Genomic DNA, 21510 nt, shown 5'->3' with positions numbered 1-21510 from the left:
GTCACCAAACCTACCAGCGAACTCAAATGGTGAGTGGGCTCCAGGCAGTGGGACTCAGTGGGCCTGTGGCAAACAGGAAGTGCTAAATGCCTCACTCAAAGCTGCTCAGAGATTAAAACAGACAAAAAGATGTTACCCTGACCACACAACATATCTGGAATTGGTCTCAGTTTATGGTCTGAACAAGGGTTAACAGGAAAAGCCAAGGCTAAAAATAAAAAGGGAGTGTTCATAGAAGAGGTTTCTGAAGCAATGAGTGTGCACCAAGAAAGAGAAGGTATATGAACTGGACAAAAGGCAGAAATCTGGGAGGTAGCTTTTTTTTTTTTTTTTTTTTTTTGGCTCTGAGGAGACAGATGAACCAACAAAGGACAGATGCCAAAAAGCAGGGAGTGAAACAATTTTTAGACTAATTTTTGATATCCAAGCCTTGAAGATTTTGATCGTCTAGTGCTTGAAGAGGTAGAGATCATACTCACTTTAACATGTTCAGTGCATCATCTTTAATAGTAAAGAGATGTTAGGAGTTGAAAATGTGATGTCGTGCATATTTTTTTTTTTATATTCAGATGATGGAGCAGCTGCATCCCCTGACCTTGGGGACATGTCTCCTGAAGGGCCACAGCCTCCAATGATCCTCTTGCAGCAGTTACTGGCCTCGGCCACCCAGCCATCTCCAGTGAAGGCCATATTTGACAAACAGGAGCTAGAGGTACGGTAGCAGCCTCTGCAATTTTAATCTGGTACACTAAATTTGGAACATTTTTTTTCCTAGATGTGTATTTTCTTAAGGATATATTCTGAATTTTAAATAATATGCTAAAATAATTCTTATGACTAGTTAGGCTTTAACCATGTTTGTCATAGAGCATTATAATACTAGTTAGAGGGTGAATGAGTTGAAGTTTAACCTTATTTTGAATATATGTGAATTCTTTGAAAAAGTTAATGAGATTCAACATGGGTCAGATGCTCAAATATTCATGGCATGATCTTTTTCTAGGAAATAATTGTTATTGAAGGAGCCCATTAGACCTTGGAATATTGCACTGGCATGTTTGTTCCACTCACTGCAAAGGCTTTTTTGGGCATGCACTGTTGCTGCCAGGCTCTTGGTCCTTGCCCTGTCGCAGAGCACCTGTGCTGCACAGTGTAGCTTAGGGATCAGGCTGTGGGCATGTTCCCATAGAAAAGACAACATGTGATCAGGTCTAAAAGTGATGACTTTCATGGCCTGCAACATGAGGGACTAGATGTTTCTAAAAATCCTTCTTTCTATGTAATATGTAAAAAACTCTGGATAAAATATTAAAGACAAAAACCAAACCTAGAGTACTCAAGTTGCCAGGCAGAATATACCCTAATAGAAATTCTTTGAGACCAGGACTGCAGGGAGTTGGATCCGAAGTGAGGAAGCAGCTGTATCAGGTTGATGGGAGGGCTGACAGTAGTCCAAGAGTGAGGTAGGAAGAAGTAGGTAGCAAGAAAGTAAGAACTGAGGTAGGAAAAAGGTGGGGTGCAAAGGGAGAAGGCAAGAAGTATTGAGCATGAGAATAGGGAGCAGTACAGTGCCTTCTTTGAACTGGCCTGAATGCCAACTACTTGCTAGGTCTAAAAACCGCTAAGATGAGGGTCAGGTTGAAGTGGCAACAGAACAGCAGGGTTTCTAGTCACTTCTAAAGATAAAAAGAGGGCATTGAAAGCAGTTGAAGAGCAAATTGGGCAGAATGCAACCTGGAATCACACTGGGAGGTACCCCGTGTTAAGAGGAAAGATGTGTAAGGAAACAGGGAAACGTAGAGTTATCCTTTAAGAATTGGGAAGGACTACCAAAGAGAGATCTTTCATTGTTTTATCTCCATTGATTTAGATGAAAATTCAACCATCATTCTTATTCTGTTTGAAGTGCCTTTTTGTCATAGACTCTGGGTCTAAAGTTCTTTCTTGTCTAGCAAGAAAGCGGGACTCAGGATTAAATGAGAGAGATGGTTAATGTCCAGGAAAAGACAAGAGCCCTGAATAAGGGTCCTTGCCCTGTTTTTATTAGGATCAGAAGGCTTACAAACATGGTGATGGACGTGCACAAAGAGACAATGAAATTATGAACATTAACTCATGGATGTGAGGGAAAGGGGGTCTTGAAGATATTAGGGGTTTGGGTTAATACAAAACAAAATCCTGGCTCTGGAGGCAGCTGAAGGTTGTTTACAGCAGACATGAGGCACCAACTCTATCTTAGCTAGCCTAGGGGATTAGACTGATAGAGCAAGTAACCTCAAGGTTAACAAGGCACCTTTTCTTTTGCTAATCAGTTCTCCTCTGGGCAGCTTTACCTGCAGCCCAGTGGTCTGTAGCCCTATTTACTTGTTTACCTAATTTGGTCCTTCCTTCCTGTGAAAGCAGCTTTCTGCTATAATACTAAATAGGGGGGGAACTTTTACCCCGAATCTCTAGTCTTGTTTACCTCATATACCTTTGTATTGCAGGCCTTTGCACCCCCTCTCTATTCTGGGGGCCTTAGCCCCCCTTCTCTATCCTTATTCACCTAATCTTGTTTACCCAAACTTGGGTGTGAGCATCCTATGGCTTTGTAATTCTTTATGCTTGTTAACTCATTGGTGCAAGCCCAGGGAATTTCTGAGCTTTTTCCTCACACATTTTTTCTCCCATTCTGGCTGCATTTAATATTTTGTGATTTGTTTGTTTTTTGTTTTGTTTTCCACAGTTTGACTAAGGCATGCCAATGTATGTATGTATTTTTTCTCCCCCATCCTCTTGGGATATGCTTAAGTTACTTGCATCTCTGGCTTGATATTCCACCCCCCCCCCCCGACCCCCACCCCTCCGCACCAAATTTGGAAACTTGTTAACTATATTTTCCTGTCCTGTTCTTTGCTAAGACTACGGTTACACATCTGTGAGATTAATTTGTTTCTGTGTGTTTTATAGGTCTTTTTCTCTAAGTTAATAAACTTGGCTAATTTTCTGGATCTGTTTTTAAGGTCAGGCTGTTCTGCTTTGTTGGGTCTAAATCTGCTGTAAGCCATCTAAGAGAGTCTTTATATTTTCAGATCTCACATTTCCATTTGGCTCTTATTTTATAGCTCTATAGTTCTGACAGTACTTATCTCTTCACTCTCTATTTCTTTACTGTATATGTATGTAAAACATATTCCTGATAGTTGTGTTAAATTTCTTTTTAACACGTGGGCCAGCTGTCAGTCTGCTACTATTGGCAGTTTTTTTCTCTTGATTATAATCAGTTATTGGTTCTGCTTCTTCACCTATATGTAGTTGTTAGTATATTCTGGATGTTTTAGTTCTTTTTTAAATGTTTACTTATTTTAGAGAGAGAGTGCATGCATGTGAGTGGGGGAGGGGCAGAGAAAGAGGGGGGGACAGAAAATTGAAGTTGGCTCCACATTGACAACAGAGAGCCCGATGTGGGGCTCAGACTCATGAACTGTGAGATCATGACATTAGCCGAAGTTGGCATCTTAACCGACTGAGCCACCCAGGCAGCCTGTATGTTTTAGATATTACCCTGTGTCGGCTCAGTGTTCTGTCAACATCTTCTGGAGAATGTGAATTTTATTCTCATAGATGGTTTAGTACCTGGCAGTTCTCCCCAATCCTGTGGAGGCTTCGTTCTAGACTTTTTATTTATTTATGTATTTTATTTATTTTTAATACGAAATTTATTGTCACATTGGTTTCCATAAAGCACCCAGTGCTCATCCCAACAGGTGCCCTCCTCAATGCCCATTACCCACGTTCCCCTCCCTCACAACCTCCATCAACTCTCAGTTTGTTCTTAGTTTTTAAGAGTCTCTTATGGTTTGGCTCCCTCCCTCTCTAACTTTTTTTTCCCCTTCCCCTCCCCCATGGGTTTCTGTTAAGTTTCTCAGGATCCACATAAGAGTGAAAACATATGGTATCTGTCTTTCTCTGTATGGCTTATTTCACTTAGCATCACACTCTCCAGTTCCATCCACATTGCTACAAAGGGCCATATTTCGTTCTTTCTCATTGCCGAGTAGTACATTGTATATGTAAACCACAACTTCTGTATCCATTCATCAGTTGATGGACATTTAGGTTCTTTCCATAATTTGGCTATTATTGAAAGTGCTGCTATTAGATACTGCTGCTATTGGGATATTAGATAGTGCTGCTATTGGGGTACAGGTGCCCTGGTGTTTCAGCACTCCTGTATCCCTTGGGTAAATTCCTAGCAGTGCTATTGCTGGGTCATAGGGTAGATCTATTTTTAATTTTATTAAAAATTTATTTTATTTTATAAACTAAACCTCCACACTGTTTTCCAGAGTGGCTGCACCAGTTTGCATTCCCACCAACAGTACAAGAGGGTTCCCGTTTCTCCACATCCTCGCCAGCATCTATAGTCTCCTGATTTGTTCCTTTTAGCCACTCTGACTGGCGTGAGGCGGTATCTGAGTGTGGTTTTGATTTGCATTTCCCTGATGAGGAGTGATGTTGAGCATCTTTTCATGTATCAGTTGGCTATCTGGATGTCTTCTTCAGAAAAGTGTCTCTTCATGTCTTCTGCCCATTTCTTCACTGGATTATTTGTTTTTTGGGTGTGGAGTTTGGTGAATTCTTTACAGATTTTGGATACTAGCCCTTTGTCCGATATGTCATTTGCAAATATCTTTTCCCATTCTGTCGGTTGCCTTTTAGTTTTGTTGATTGTTTCCTTTACAGTGCAGAAGCTTTTTATCTTCATGAGGTCCCAATAGTTCATATTTGCTTTTAATTCCCTTGCCTTTGGAGATGTGTCAAGTAAGAAATTGCTGTGGCTGAGGTCAGAGAGGTTTTTTTCCTGCTTTCTCCTCTAGGGTTTTGATGGTTTCCTGTCTCACATTCAGGTCCTTCATCTATTTTGAGTTTATTTTTGTGAATGGTGTAAGAAAGTGGTCTACTTTCATCCTTCTGCATGTTGCTGTCCAGTTCTCCCAGCACCATTTGTTAAAGAGACTGTCTTTTTTTGATTGGATGTTCTTCCCTGCTTTGTCAAAGATTAGTTGGCCATACTTTTGTGGATCCAATTCTGGAGTCTCTATTCTATTCCATTGGTCTGTGTGTCTGTTTTTGTGCCAATACCATGCTGTCTTGATGACTGCAGCTTTGTAGTAGAGGCTAAAGTCTGGGATTGTGATGTCTCCTGCTTTGGTCTTCTTCTTCAAAATTACTTTGGCTATTCGGGGCCTTTTGTGGTTCCATACAAATTTTAGGATTGCTTGTTCCAGCTTCGAGAAGAATGCTGGTGCAATTTTGATTGGGATTGCATTGAATGTGTAGATAGCTTTGGGTAGTATTGACATTTTAGCAATATTTATTCTTCCAATCCATGAGCGCGGAATGTTTTTCCATTTCTTTGTATCTTCTTCAATTTCCTTCATAAGCTTTCTATAGTTGTCAGCATACAGATCTTTTACATCTTTGGTTAGGCTTATTTCTAGGTATTTTATGACTCTTGGTGCAATTGTGAATGGGGTCAGTTTCTTTATTTGTCTTTCTGTTGCTTCATTGTTAGTGTATAAGAATGCAACTGATTTCTGTACATTGATTTTGCATCCTGTGACTGCTGAATTCATGTATCAGTTCTAGCAGACTTTTGGTGGGGTCATGTCACCTGCAAAAAGTGAAAGCTTGACTTCATCTTTGCCAATTTTGATGCCTTTGATTTCCTTTTGCTGTCTGATTGCTGATGCCAGAACTTCCAACACTATGTGAAACAGCAGCGGTGAGAGTGGACATCCCTGTCGTGTTCCTGATCTCAGCGGGAAAGCTGTCAGTTTTTCCCCATTGAGGATGATATTAGCTGTGGGCTTTTCATAAATGGCTTTTATGATGTTTAAGTATGTTCCTTCTATCCCGACTTTCTCGAGGGTTTTTATTAAGAAAGGATGCTGAATTCGGTCAAATGCTTTTTCTGCATCGATTGACAGGATCATATGGTTCTTATCTTTTCTTTTATTAACGTGATGTATCGCGTTGATTGATTTGCGAGTGTTGAATCAGCCCTGAAACCCAGGAATGAATCCCACTTGACCATGGTGTATAATTCTTTTTATATGCTGTTGAATTTGATTTGCTAGTATCTGATTGAGAAGTTTTGCGTCCATATTCATCAGGGATATTGGCCTGTAGTTCTCTTTTTTTGCTGGGTCTCTCTCTGGTTTGGGAATCAAAGTAATGCTGGCTTCATAGAATGAGTCTGGAAGTTTTCCTTCCCTTTCTATTTTTTTGGAACAGCTTGAGAAGGATAGGTATTTACTCTGCTTTCAATGTATGGTAGAATTCCCCAGGGAAGCCATCTGGTCCTGGACTCTTATTTGTTGGGAGGTTTTTGATAACTGATTCAATTTTTTCGCTGGTTCTGGGTGTGTTCAAGTTTTCTATTTCTTCCTGTTTGAGTTTTGGAAGTGTGTGGGTGCTTAGGAATGTGTCCATTTCCTCCAGGTTGTCCAGTTTGTTGGCATATAATTTTTCATAGTATTCCCTGATAATTGCTTGTATTTCTGAGGGATTGGTTGTACTAATTCCATTTGCATTCATGACTTTATCTATTTGGGTCCTCTCCGTTTTCTTTGTGAGAAGCCTGGCTAGAGGTTTATCAATTTTGTTTATTTTTTCAAAAAAACAACTCGTGGTTTCATTGATCTGCTCTACAGTTTTGTTTAGATTCTATATTGTTTATTTCTGCTCTGATCTTTATTATTTCTCTTCTTCTGCTGGGTTTGGGGTGTCTTTGCTGTTCTGCTTCTATTTCCTTTAGGAGTGCTGTTAGATTTTGTATTTGGAATTTTTCTTGTTTCTTGAGATAGGCCTGGATTGCAATGTATCTTCCTCTCAGGACTGCCTTTGCTGCATCCCAAAGCATTTGGATTGTTGTATTTTCATTTTCATTTGTTTCCATATATTTTTAAATTTCTTCTCTAAGTGCCTGGCTGACCCATTCATTCTTTAGTAGGCTGTTCTTTAACCTCCATGCTTTTGGAGGTTTTCCAGACTTTTTCCTGTGGTTGATTTCAACTTTCATAGCACTGTGGTCTGAAAGTGTGCATGGTATGATCTCACTTCTTTTATACTTATGAAGGGCTGTTTTGTGACCCAGTCAGTATGTGATCTATCTTGGAGAATGTTCCATGTGCACTCGAGAAGAAAGTATAGTCTGTTGCTTTGGGATGCAGAGTTCTAAATATATCTATCAAGTCCATCTGATCCAATGTGTCATTCAGGGCCCTTGTTTCTTTATTGACCCTGTGTCTACCTGATCTCTCCATTCCTGTAAGTGGGGTATTAAAGTCCCTTGCAATTACCACATTCTTATCAATAAGGTTGCTTATGTTTGTGATTAACTGTTTTATATATTTGGGGGCTCCCGTATTCGGCGCATAGACATTTATAATCGTTAGCTCTTCCTGATGGATAGACCCTGTAATTATTATATAATGCCCTTCTTCATCTCTTGTTACAGGCTTTATTTAAAGTCTAGTTTGTCTGATATAAGTATGGCTACTCCAGCTTTCTTTTGACTTCCAGTAGCATGATAGATAGTTCTCCATCCCCTCACTGTCAGTCTGAAGGTGTCCTCAGGTCTCAAATGAGTCTCTTGTAGACAGAAAATAGATGGGTCTTGTTTCATTATCCATTCTGATACCCTATGTCTTTTGGTTGGAGCATTTAGTCCATTTACATTCAGTGTTGGGTTTAGAGAAAGATATGGGTTTAGAGTCATTGTGATGTGTGTAGGTTTCATGCTTGCAGTGATGTCTCTGGTACTTTGCGGTCCTTGCACATTTCACTCACAGAATCCCCCTTAGGATCTCTTGTAGGGCTGGTTTAGTGGTGATGAATTCCTTCAGTTTTTGTTTGTTTGGGAAAACCTTTATCTCTCCTTCTATTCTGAATGACAGACTTCCTGGATAAAGGATTCCTGGCTGCATATTTTTTCTGTTCATCACATTGAAGACTTCCTGCCATTCCTTTCTGGCCTGCCAAGTTTCAGTAGATAGGTCTGCTACTACCCTTATCTGTCTAACTTTGTCTTAGGGCATGTTTATCCCTATCTGCTTTCAGAATTCTCTCTTTATCCTTGTATTTTGCCAGTTTCACTATGATATGTCATGCAGAAGATCGATTCAAGTCATGTCTGAAGGGAGTTCTCTCTGCCTCTTGGATTTCAATGCCTTTTTCCTTCCCCAGATCAGGGAAGTTCTCAGCTACGATTTGTTGAAGTACACCTTCAGCCCCCTTCTCTCTCTCATCTTCTTCTTCTTCTAGAATTCATATGATACGGATATTGTTCCGTTTGATTGCATCACTTAGTTCTCTAATTCTGCCCTCATACTCCTGGATTTTTTTATCTCTCTTTTTCTCAGCTTCCTCTTTTTCCATAATTTTATCTTCTAATTCACCTATTCTCTCCTCTGCCTCTTCAATCTGTGCTCTGGCCGCCTCCGTTTTATTTTGCATCTCATTTATAGCATTTTTTAGTTCCTCATGACTATTTCTTAGTCCCTTGATCTCTGTAGCAATAGATTCTCTGCTGTCCTCTATGGTTTTATCAAGCCCAGCGAGTAATTTTATGACTATTATTCTAAATTTTTGTTCACTTATGTTGCTTAAATTCGTTTTGATCAGTTCATTATTTGTTGCTACTTCCTGGAATTTCTTTTGAGGAGAATTCTTCTGTTTTGTCATTTTTGGTAGTTTTCTGTTCCTTATGCATTTTAAAGCTTGTGTGTTCTGCACCTGCGAGCACTGCTGTATTAAAAGAGGGTCATACACTGTCCAGGGCCTGGCCCTTCAGGAGGTGTTTTTTCGGAGATTGTTACTTGCTCTGTGTTGTTGTGACTTTGGTTATATTATTACTGTACTTGTAGTAGTATTTTACTATGAGTAAATATTTACTACAAGTAAAAAAACTTTCCACCAGGTGTGCTTTGAATTTTTCTTTGGAGTAACCCTGTAAAGGAAAACAGACAAACTGGAGACAAAAACATGCAAACACACAAACAAATAAAAGCAAAAACCTAAAGTCTAAAAACAAAAAACCCCAAAACACCTACTACAAGTAAAGAAGAAGGTGAAAGCGGTGATGATGGAAGAGCACATACAAAGAGAGAAATGACTGGAGCTGGGGAGGGGGGCAGAGAAAAAATAAACATTGATTAGGCAGAGAGACTAAAAGGCCTAATCCAGAGAGAGAGAAAGGAAATAAAGAAGGCGGCAGAGAAAATTAATGAAGATAAAATTACCCAGACAGAGAAACTGTATGGCTTGATTATTCCAGGGAGAGAGAAAGGAGTGTGAAGAAGAAGCTGTAGAACATGTATCAAGACAATGGATTAAATATGTCTTTTTAGACAGACCAATAACCAGAGTAACCAGCCTAGGGGAAGGAAGAGATAAGGAGGAGAAATGGGCAGAGGGGAGGATATATCTACATATCCAGAATTGACCTATAGTTAATCCTGGCAATGCTGCATCGCTTGTAGGTAGTAGTATCTTCAGGGTCTGTGCCACTCCGGTGGATATGCAGTTACCCAGTGCAAGGGGGCATGGTTTGGTGTTTTCTGGACCAACTTCCACTATGGGCCTGGGAGTGATCCCTGAGGCGCCGCCTTGGTGGTGGCAGTGGTGGTGGTGGTGGTGGTGGGATGGAGGGGCGGGGGTCAGAGGGTGGGGTGGGGGGGGAATGGTGATTCCCCAGTCTCTTCTCCATGGAGCTGGAGCTAGACCTGGTGGACTCAGTTTGAGTCATCCTCACTGTGCCGTGGGCACAGATGGGGTGGGCCTTCTCTCTCTACCAACTCCCCTGACCCTGCGCTTGGCTAGGATTCAAAGTCTCGCTCCATGGTTCTGACGCTGGGGAAGCGCCTTTCAGTGCAGGATATGTGGTCCCGGCTGGCTTTGTCTGTGCTGCAGCACTTCAGGGAGGACCGCCTTCTCCTACAGAGGAGCTCCTGGGGTGGCATACGAAGGCAGGCTTTGTTTTTTCCCACAGCACTCCAGGGGAACAGTGGCCTTACCCTCCTGTAGACTGAGCCCTCCACCCAGCCACCGTACCCGGAGGTGGCGGACACAGGCAGGTTCTGTGCTATTGCGCAGCCCTCCAAGGAGGGAACCTCTTTCTCCAGCTGCAGACTGAGTCTCTGACCTACCACCGCACCCAGGCCTGGCTCCTCTCCTCCCCAGGTGTGCGAACAGGGAGCTGGCCCAGTCCAAAGAAAGCCCCCCAGTTAGAGATCAGATGCCTCTCAGTCTCATTCCAAGGTCTTTCTCTTGTCCAGATACAGTCCTGCACTTCCCTTGCCGCTCTTTCTCTTCCCTTTGTCTCTCGCAGGAGGGAGTGTCTCCCCTCCATGCCCATGTGGCCTTTTTTTTTATCTCCCCCAGTTCACAGTTACCCACCTTTTTTCCAGTTTTCCCATTTTCTTCCTAGTAGATTCAGTCTCTTTTCCTCCCAGGCTCTGGTGTTCAGAGTCTTTGCTTCTACAGTTCTTTGTTTGAGAGATGCAGGACGTATGGATTCCCCCTACTTCTCCACCATGTTGGCCGCCCTTCCGGTGGCCAATGGCCAACCACCAGTGGTGGTTGATTTTTGTTTTGCTCTTAGTCTTGATTTCTGTATTCTAATTCTGCAGGATGTAGAATCATTTCCGAGGCTTCAGTGGAAACCTTTACAGCTTGACCAACTCCATCTAACTTGGTTGGACTGGGACCTCAGACTGTCTCCCTAGTATTGCATAGGTATAGAATCCCTCTAGCCTTCCAGCAGTTCCTTTATGCTGGGTTCTTCAGAGTCTCACAAATGCTCAGTTTTGGAATCAGCCAAGAATTTGGGATGGTTTGTATGCACATTTTGTGATTTCTCCCTCACTTCCGATTGCTTTGGCAGGACTGAATTCCAGCTTCTGACTGCAGTCTAATAACACTGCCTGGTCAGCTTGCCTGCTGGCTTCCCTTGTGGTCAAGGGTTGTATCTGTTTCAGTTTTGATTGCTTTGGCTGTTCTCCAGAACCTTCAAACTGTTTTTAAAAATACTTTGTTCAGGGTTCATAGTTATTATCAGTAGAGGTTTAGCCCAGTTCACCCTAACTCCTCATTATCACAACCAGAACTCTAAACTCAGTCTGGTTCTGAATTGTAAGCTTTTAGGATGAAGACCATCACTTGTGAGTTATTCACACTTCACAGCAAAACCCTAGGTTTTTGACACTACCTAGGCACTGGAAGGCTTAATGGAGTCCTCCTTATTTCTTCCACCCTGTTTCTTCTTATTCCTTCCTCAGATGCTCAGTTCAAAAAATATAGCAAGTCTTAGGCCATATGAAAGTAATTGGAGATGAAGAGCAGAGTGTTGCAAGTAGTTCAGTGAAAGGGTTGTGTGTACTGGGAGTAGGGATTCCTAATGATAACCTCAATAATGCATATATTCATTGATTGTAATTTATTTCCCAATATTTTTTATTTCCTTTATTTTTTTTATACCATGTTTAACTTGCAGAGTGGTTCTTTTACCCTTGAATCATTGAGAGTTGATTTGATGGTACATGAGAGAATTCCATGTCGTCTCTGACTTGTTTTACAGAAGAAGAGAGCAGGAGACCGGACCCTGCCTCCTGGGGCATGGGGAGGGGGTGAGGGACTCCTTCTTTCTCATCTGTCCCCTCTCACTCTGCATTTAACTTGCTCAACTTGTTTCCTACTTAGAGCGGCTATGAAGTTTTCTTTAATGGGCACTGATAACTGGCTAATTTCCTGGGCTCTGTGTGTGTTGCAGCAGGAGTTGTTTGACCATCACATCTTTCCTCTCCATTAAACCATGAAAGTTGTCTTTGTTTGTTGTTAACATGTTTTTATCCATTCATTTAAAAATAACACATGTAAGTCTGAATTTTCTGTTCTTCTGTACTGTATTTCATAGTAGAAGTTTGTAATTTCCATTTTCACAGACTGCTTAAGTCTTTTGACTTTTCTAAACCTCCCAGCTTCACTCTCATTTGTCCAGGCTGCAGCACTGGCCGTATGTCAGTGTTTGGCTGTGGAGTCCACTCACCCGTCAAGCCCTGTGTTTGAAGACTGCAGCTCCAGTGAGGCCACAACACCTGTCCCTGTACAGCATGTTCGCCCTGTCAGAGCAAAGAAGCGCAAACAGTCACCTGCTCCTGCTCTGCCTATTGTGGTTCAACTCATGGAAATGGGATTTCCTAGAAGGAACATAGAGTTTGCACTGAAGTCACTCACTGGTGCCTCAGGGAATGCTGCTGGCTTGCCAGGTATTTTGTTTTCCTTGTGGGTGTTTCACTTAATTTGCCCACACATTTGTTTGTGGGTTTATCTTGAGATGCTAACATCACATGCCTATGGGCAGGTGGGTGCTGTGGATCCTCACTCAGGGTGCACTGTGTGTACTTGCTTGTAGGTGTGGAGGCCTTGGTTGGGTGGCTGCTGGACCATGCTGATGTGCAGGTCACAGATCTTTCGGATGCAGACACAGGGTCTGAGGAGTGTTCAGATGAGGAGGTGGTGGAGGATATGGACGACGCAGCCTACGCTGTGGTTAGTGCCTCCTGTGTGGTTGCCCATCTGCCTGTGTCTACTTGTCCTGTGCTTTGGGTTTCCTGTATGCTGTTCCATGAGGTCTCTCTGCAGTTTTGCCAGGCACACAGTAAAGCTAAGTGCTAATTGTTTTTTTTGTGCCTTAATTACTTTAGCTGTAAAACAGACCCTTGTTCAACATCTAATGGTATTGGGTAGCCAACACCCATTTTTGTGTCATGTAAAAAGCATGTTTTATATGACACAGTTACTTCTAATTTCAGTAAATTGTTTCATGAGATTAATTTGGAAATGTCTCAGAAATTTTCTATACTTTTAGCTTTTGATATTCATTCTGTTTACCATATTGTGTCTTTTAGAATGAAGAATTTTATAGTGAAAATACGTATAATATTTCATATTTTATTTTTTGATATTAAAGATTTCACATACTTCAAGTAGGCTTATCTGGCTCACAATTTTTAAAAAATGTATTTATCTTTTGTAGTCTACTGGTGCTGTTGTAACAGAGAGCCAGACGTACAAAAAACGAGCTGATTTCTTGAGTAATGATGATTATGCTGTCTATGTGAGAGAGAATATTCAGGTGAGTAAATGTCTTAGGCTGGAACGTTGTTCAGGTTTTCAGTGAGCAGAGGCCTGGCGAAGGAGGGCACAGAACCCAGCAGGGAGGCTGTTGTGACTGGAGCAGAGGACAGAGGAAGAGAAGATGAGCAAGGGGTACCAAAGCTAGAGAGCCATGGCACAAAGACCTGTGCTTCTCAATTATTCCCATTTTGGACATTTTAAAAAACCTATTTCTGCTTGTTTTTCTTATATCATTCTTACTCCCATCTAATTTTTAAAATCTAGTTAGGCTTTTTATGTAGTCCTTTATGTATCTTAAATCTTTTCTTTAGTTGTTTTAATTCTTTTGTTCTAGTTAGTATACTTTAGAGAAAATCCCGGAAATCATCTCATTTAATCTGTAAATCTGTTAATATGCATTCCTAACACAAAAAGGATTTTGTTTTTGTTTTTGTTTTGTTTTGTTTTGTTTTGTTTTGGTGAGCTCTACACCCAGCATGGGGCTTGAACTCACAACCCTGAGATAAAGAATTCCATGCTCTACTAACTGAGCCAGCCAGGTGTCCCGATAAAGGATTTGTTTATAACAGCATTACTGTTACCTAACATTAGCTAAGAAAATAAGCAATAATTCTATAATATCATCTCATATCCAGTGCTTACTCAGATTTTCCCACTTTTCTCAGAGATTGCTTTTTGAAACAGTAACATTTTTGAATTTGGATACAAACAGGGTCATACACCTGACATTTGGGTGAGGTCTCTCTGAAGTGTCTTTTAACCTGGAACAGTTTTCCCCTCCCATTTTTTTTTCTCCTTTCTATGTCATTTATTTGTGGCTTCTTCCTCCCTCTTCTGCATCTCCTGTTAAATCAGAATAAGGGCTGGTGGGGTCGGGGAGCTGTTGGACTCAGGCAGTGTCTTAGGCACGAATGCATCATCTGGACCAAAATGCAGTGTTGCTGGTTAGGTCTTGTTAGTCTATTCCATCTGCTAAGAAGTTCTCTATTGTTCACTTTTGCACTTTGATATCCATTTGTGTTACCACCTAGACTTTTTATGAGGGGTTGCATAATAGTGATTTTCTAACTTTGTCATGCCTTTCAAATTTATTAGCTGGAGTTTATTCTTTGACGAATGCTTTTTAAATTAACTCTAGTTACTCTTTATAATATAGTTATATAAGAAAGTAAGAATAAGTGCTTGCTTTTTTTTTTGTTTTTAGGTTTTTGTTTTTGTTTTTGCTTTATCAGTTTTCAGAATGGTGAATTGGTGCCATGGAACTTACACAGGTGACCAAAAGAACCTTTGCTTATTATCATTGTGATAAATTTATTGACTGATATGGATTTGATGTGTTTCAACCATTATTCCTATTGATTAAATTGTTCTTTTGAGTGAACACATTAATCTTTGAGCATTCCCTTGCTTTATGGCACAAGTTGATCCATGCTCATCTTGTGTATTTCCTGCTCCAGACATTGAGCCAGCAAGTTTTCTAAAGAGCCCTGGTTCCACTTAGTGTAAAATGATTTTGAGAGTACACTCAGTGCTAGAAGAAATCCTTTCTTAGATAATGCTATGTATAATTGTTCATCTATACATTGGACTGAATTTTTAATTTAATTTTAATCTTAGGTGGGAATGATGGTTAGATGCTGTAGAACATATGAAGAAGTGTGTGAAGGAGACGTGGGCAAAGTTATCAAATTGGATAGAGATGGATTACATGACCTTAATGTGCAGTGTGATTGGCAGCAGAAAGGAGGCACTTACTGGGTTAGGTATATTCATGTGGAACTTATAGGTGAGCACATTTTCAAGTGAGTTGTTACACTTTTTTCTTAATTAGTGACAGAGTTCCCAGGAATGAATACTAATTATAGTTCGCTTATTGTAATTTCTAGGCTATCCTCCACCAAGTTCTCCTTCTCACATAAAGATTGGTGATAAAGTTCGTGTCAAAGCCTCAGTCACCACACCAAAATACAAGTGGGGATCTGTGACTCATCAAAGTGTGGGGGTTGTAAAAGGTAATATTATCCAGGCAACAAAATTCCAGATGTTAACTTTTCATCAGCTAATATGATAAACTCATTTTTTTTTTTCGTTCAGGGGCAAGAAAAACAAGTATGAAGATAGCTTATGATATATAGTGTTTTTTTGCTTGTCAGTGTTCTCTAGACCAGGAACTCACATATAGTTGAAAGAGTCAGGTTTATTAGCTCATTGCCACTTGTGAGGATGCATACCCCAGAAAATGGGGTGTCTCCATAGGTGGGTATAGCAAAGGATTAATGGGGTTTGTGTTGGATACTTTGGGAAAAGTTTAAAGGAGTAGGGTTATTCTAAGAATGGGTGTCTTAATAATTATTATCTATATGTCAGAAAGAATGGAGCTAGGATGAAGTTAATGATTGGCAAGGAAACAGTTGTTCATATTAACCAGGATTGGAGGTTAGGGGAGGGTGTCTGGTTGTGTTTGTGGTTTGGGTTAGATTTGAACTTGATCAGACATGATTAAAGAGCAGTTTTGGTTTTGTCTTGATTCATTACAGTCACAGGGTAATCTTATTTGATGTTGGTGTTCTGTAAACTTGTTCTGTCATTCTGCCAAATGGCCTATATGTGAGTGTTTGGCCAACCCCCTCAATTGGGGACTGTTTCTGTCTCTCTCTCTCTGCTATATAAAAATTTAGGACTAAATTTAAGAAATGGAAAAGTGCAAATGATGGGATTTAGGAACTGGAAATACAAAATTCTTTTCAGTTTATGTTTAAATGTGATATTATAGAGATTTCAAACTAATCAGTGTACTTTAAAAGGTATACTATGTCCATTTGAACAATTACATGAGAAGTAATTAAAAATGCATGTGGTTTTATTTTATCTTTAAACTCTTTTAATGGCATAAAGAGATCCTGTTTTGTTTTGTTTGAACCTTCTATAATACTCACTGTCAAATACCTTAGATTAGAAATGGCCATAATGGTGGTGCTTGTCTAGTGCATGGGAGTGTTAGAATGTCTCAGGTTACATGAGAACAAATGGTTTATTTAACATTTTACTTTAGTTTAACATTTTTCTTCAGTTAACAGGTTCTTAAAAGCTTTATGAATCAAAACAGATTTATTTTGTTAACGTAAGTTTTTATTATTACAGCATATTTGACATATGATATTATATTAGTTTCAGGTGCACAACATAGTGATTCAACAATTCATTATATTATACAGTGCTCATCACAATGAATGTAGTTACCATCTATCACCATACAATGTTATTACAGTATTACTGACTATATTCCCTATGTTTCATCTCTGTAACTTTTTTATTTTGTAAGTGGAGGTCTGTACTTCTTTTTTAATTTAATTTATTTTTTAAATTTACATCGAAGTTAGTTAGCATGTAGTGCAGCAATGATTTCAGGAGTAGATTCCTTAATGCCCCTTACCCATTTAGCCCATCACCCCTCCCACAATCCTTCCAATAACCCTCTGTTCTCCATATTTAAGAGTCTCTTATGTTTTTGTCCCCCTCCCTGTTTTTATATTATTTTTGCTTCCCTTCCCTTGTGTTCATCTGTTCTGTGTCTTAAAGTCCTCATATGAGTGAAGTCATATGATATTTGTCTTTCTCTGACTATTTTGCTTAGCATAATACCCTCTAGTTCCATCCACGTAGTTGCAGATGGCAAGATTTCATTCTTTTTGATTGCCAAGTAATGCTCCATTGTATGTATATACCACATCTTATCCATTGTTGGTCATTTGGGGTCTTTCCATACTTTGGCTGTTGTTGATAGTGCTGCTATAAATATTGGGGTGCATGCGCCCCTTTGAAACAGCATACCTTTATCCCTTGGATAAATACCTAGTAGTGCAATTGCTGGGTTGTAAGGTAGTTCTATTTTTAATTTTTTGAGGAACCTCCATACTGTTTCCCAGAGTGGCTGCACCAGTTTGCATTCCCACCAGCAGTGCAAAAGAGATCCTCCTTCTCCGCATCCTTGCCAATATCTGTTGTTGCCTGAGTTGTTAATGTTAGCCATTCTGACAGGTGTGAGGTGGTATCTCATTGTGGTTTTGATTTGTATTTCCCTGATGATGAGTGATGTTGAACATTTTTTCATGTGTCATGTGGCCATCTGATGTCTTCATTGGAGAAGTGTCTATTCATGCCTTTTGCCCATTTCTTCACTGGATTGTTTTCTGGGTGTTGAGTTTGGTAAGTTCTTTTATAGATTTTGGATACTAACCCTTTATCTGATACGTTGTTTGCAAATATCTTCTCCCATTGTCAGTTGCCTTTTAGTTTTGCTGATTGTTTCCTTTGCTGTGCAGAAGCTTTTTATTTTGACTCATCAAAATAGTTCCCAATAGTTCCCAGTAGACTCCCAATAGTTCATTTTTGCTTTTGTTTCCCTTGTCTCCGGAGACTTGTTGAGTAAGAAGTTGTTGCGGCCAAGGTCAGAGAGGTTTTTGCGTGCTTTCTCCTCGAGGATTTTGATGGCTTTCTGTCTTACGTTTAGGTCTTTCATCCATTTTGGGTTTATTTTTGTGTATGGTGTAGGAAAGTGGTCCAGGTTCATTCTTCTGCATGTTGCTGTCCAGTTTTCCCAGCACCAGTTGCTGAAGAGACTGTCTTTTTTCCTGCTTTGTCAAAGATCAGTTGGCCATATGTTTGTGGGTCCATTTCTGGGTTCTCTATTCTGTTCCACTGATCTGAGTGTCTGTTCTTGTGCCATGTACTTCTTTTTTAAAATTTATTATTATTTTTTAAAATTTTATTGAAATTCAAATTCTAACATAATAATGTAATAATGATTTTAGTAGTAGAATTTAGTGATTCATCACTTACATATAACACTCATTGCTCATGGCAACAAGTACCTTAATGCCCATTACCCATTTACTGCATCCTCCCCACCCAGTACCTCTCCAGCAACCCTCAGTTTGTTCTCTGTATTTAAGAGTCTCTTATGACTTGCCTCCTTTCTGTTTTTATCTTATTTTTGCTTCCCTTCCCTTATGTTCATCTGTTTTGTTTCTTAAATTCCACATATGAATGAAATCATATAATTTTAATGTTTATTTTTGAGAGAGAGACAGAATGTGAGTGGGCAAGGAGCAGAGAGAGAGAGACAGACAGACAGACAGACAGAGACAGACAGAATCAGAAGCAGGCTCCATGCTCTGAGCTGTCAGCACAGAGCCTGATGAGGGGCTCTAACTCACAAACTGTGAGATCATGACCTGAGCCAAAGTTGGGACGCTTAACTGGCTAAGTCACCCAGGTGCCCCTCATGATAAATTTTGAAAATAAGAACTTGGTTCAGAAGTTAATGTTTTGTAGCAGAGTGCTCTCACCCAAGGTCAAGAGATCTCTTAACATTATTATTAGTTTTATTTCCTAAGATACTAAATGGAGTTTTTGACTTGATGTAATTAAAAACAAAGTAACCATATTGTGGAAAATTTCAAACATATACGAGTAGAGAATATAGTGTAATGAGCCTCCATGTGTCCATCACTTGGCTTCAACAGTTGTCAGCCCCTGGTCAAAGTTGTTTCATCCATGATCCCCACCCTTGGTTATTTTAAAGCTAATCCCTTATTGACACCATGTGTTAGTTCATCCATAAGCATCTTAGTATGTCTCTCTAAAAGAGAAATACTCTTGGTAAAACATAAATAACTATAATGTAATTATCACATGAGTAGTTAGGTATAGTTTTAATTTTAATTTTAGGTTTTTATTGGTGACTGAGATGTTTCAGCAATTTCTATTGTGTCCTAGCATTCAGTGCAAATGGAAAAGATGTCATTGTCGACTTCCCTCAGCAGTCTCACTGGACCGGGCTGTTATCAGAAATGGAGTTGGTGCCTAGTGTTCATCCTGGGGTTACGTGAGTTAATTTTTATATCACTAGATTTGTTTTGGGGGAATGTTTTTCTTTGTAATTAAATTTAATAAACGGCCTTATCTTTTTCTTATCAACTCAATGGTTTTTTAAAAAATAGGTGTGATGGCTGTCAGATGTTTCCTATCAATGGATCTAGATTCAAATGCAGAAACTGTGATGACTTTGATTTTTGTGAAACATGTTTTAAGACCAGAAAACACAACACCAGACATACATTTGGCAGAATAAATGAACCAGGTATGATAGAATGGTTGTTTTTTTTTAATAAAATATTATTAATGAAATCATTGTGCACACATATGTATTTAGTTTACTCTTTAAAGGTCATGTTTATATGGTGAGCACTGCATAGTGTACACAGTAAAACAGGAAAGATGATCTTACACACTTGGTAACTTGGTATCTTTTTTTTTTCAAGTAGTGAGGCACTGTGAGAATTGAATAACAGGATTTCTTTGCTTGTATTTTCATAAAGAACATTAAAAAGATCTTAAGAAACTAAGAAGTGTTTTATTCGATGGGGTGTGGAATTGGATAGATGGAGAGTGAGACTTTTTATTTGTGTATATTTTATTATAATTTTTTGTTGTGGCAGAATGCAACATAAAATTTGCCATATTAATCACTTTGAAGTGTAACAGTTCAGAGAATGTTGTACAACCATCACCACTATTTATTTCCGAAACTTTTTCACTGCTCCAAAAAGAAACTCTGTACCATTAAGCAATAATTCTCCATTCTCCTCTCCCCCAGCCCCTGGCAACCTTTAATCTGCTTTCTGTCTCCATAAATTTGATTACAACATGTACCTCATATACGTGGAACCAAAATTTGCCTTTTTGTGTCTGGCTTATTTTACTTAGGATTATTTTTCCAAGGTTTATCCATGTTGTAGCATGTGGATACTTCTTTTTATAGCTGAATAATATGTCATTGTACGTACATACTACATGTTGTTTATACATTCATCCATTAATGAACATTTGGGTTGTTTCTGCCTTTCAGCTGTTGTGAATAATGTTACTGTGAATATTGGTGTACAAATCTGTTTGAGTCCTTGTTTTTTAAATTGGTAGTGGAATTGCAGGGTCATATGGTAGTTCTTTAACTTTTTGAGAAAATGCCAAAATTGGCTGCACCATTTTATATTCCCACTAGTAATATATAAGGGTTCTAATTTCTCCATGTCCTTACCAACATTTGTTATTTATTATTATTATTTTTTTCAATTACAGCCATCTGATTTTGATTTAAGTTTCCCTAGTGACAAATGACATTGAGCCTCTTTCCTTGTCATTTTGGCCATTTGTATATCTTTTTTGGAATATATCTATTTAAGTCCTTTGTGCATTAAAAAACATTTTTTTTTTTTATTTTTATTTTTGAGAGAGAAAGACAGAGTGCAAATGGGAGATGAACAGAGAGGGAGACAGATTCCAAAGCAGGCTCTGAGTTGTCAGCACAGAGCCTGAGGCGGGACTCAAACTCATGAACTGTGAGATCATGACCTGAGCCGAAGTCGGATGCTTAATTGGCTGAGCCACCCAGACGCCCCTTTTTAATTTTTTTAATGTTTATTTATTTTTTGTGTTTTACCCCTTTTTAAACCTTTGATGCTGAGTTATAGAAATTCTTAAAATATTCTACACATCAAACTCTAGGAGATAGGTGATTTGCAAATATTTCATCTCCTTCTTTGGGTTGTCTTTTCACTTTCTTGATAGTCTTCTGTGATACATAAGTTTTTAATGTTAATGAAATCCATTTTATCTATTATTTCTTTAGTTGTCTGTGTATTTGGTATCATATTTGTTTTCGGTGTCAATAAATCCAAAGTCATGAATGAAGATTAATACCTATTTTTCTTTCTAATAGGTTATATAGTTTCAGCTCTTAAACTTAGGTTTTGATCCATTTTGAGTTAATTTTTGTGCATGGTATAGTGTAAGAGTTCAGTTTCATTCACTGCACATGTGTGCAGTCCAGTTTCCTGACACTGTTGAAAAGACTATCTTTTCACCATTGAATGGTCTTGGTACCCTTTTTGAAAATCAATTGAACATAGATGTGAGAGTTTATTTTTGGGCTCCCAGTTCTGTTTTATTGTTTATTTGTTTATCCTTATGCCAGTAGCAAACCATACATTGTGATGATGGTAACTTTGTAGTAAGTTTTTGAAATTGGGAAGTGTGAATCCTCCAAAGTTGTTCTTTTTCAAGATTGTTTTGACTATTTGGTATCCCTTAAAATTCAATATGAATTTGGGGATGAATATTTCTGTTTTTATAAGCATTATTTGTATAGGAATTGCATTGAATTTCCTTATTGCTTTGGGCAGAATTGTCATTTTAATCATATTAAGTCTTCCAATATATGAATGAGGGATATCTTTTCCATTTATTTACTAGACCTTCTTTCATCAG

The 21510-nt window shown here is 39.1% G+C and overlaps 1 protein-coding gene across 7 annotated transcripts in view; it reads left to right on the top strand.

The window, feature by feature from the left end:
• HERC2 (HECT and RLD domain containing E3 ubiquitin protein ligase 2) overlaps positions 1-21510 on the top strand; it is a 268128-nt gene that overhangs the window by 156795 nt on the left and 89823 nt on the right. For all 7 annotated transcript variants that reach the window (XM_042941272.1, XM_042941277.1, XM_042941274.1 and 4 more), the window contains 8 exons: positions 570-712; positions 12044-12311; positions 12458-12594; positions 13082-13180; positions 14800-14968; positions 15069-15194; positions 18961-19069; positions 19185-19324. In XM_042941272.1, the coding sequence (XP_042797206.1) occupies positions 570-712; positions 12044-12311; positions 12458-12594; positions 13082-13180; positions 14800-14968; positions 15069-15194; positions 18961-19069; positions 19185-19324 (1191 nt within the window). The remainder of the gene's footprint in view (positions 1-569; positions 713-12043; positions 12312-12457; positions 12595-13081; positions 13181-14799; positions 14969-15068; positions 15195-18960; positions 19070-19184; positions 19325-21510) is intronic.

Source organism: Panthera leo, chromosome B3 (genome assembly GCF_018350215.1).
Source record: "Panthera leo isolate Ple1 chromosome B3, P.leo_Ple1_pat1.1, whole genome shotgun sequence".
Classification (NCBI taxonomy): domain Eukaryota; kingdom Metazoa; phylum Chordata; class Mammalia; order Carnivora; family Felidae; genus Panthera; species Panthera leo.
This window is presented reverse-complemented; position numbering and strand designations above follow the sequence as displayed.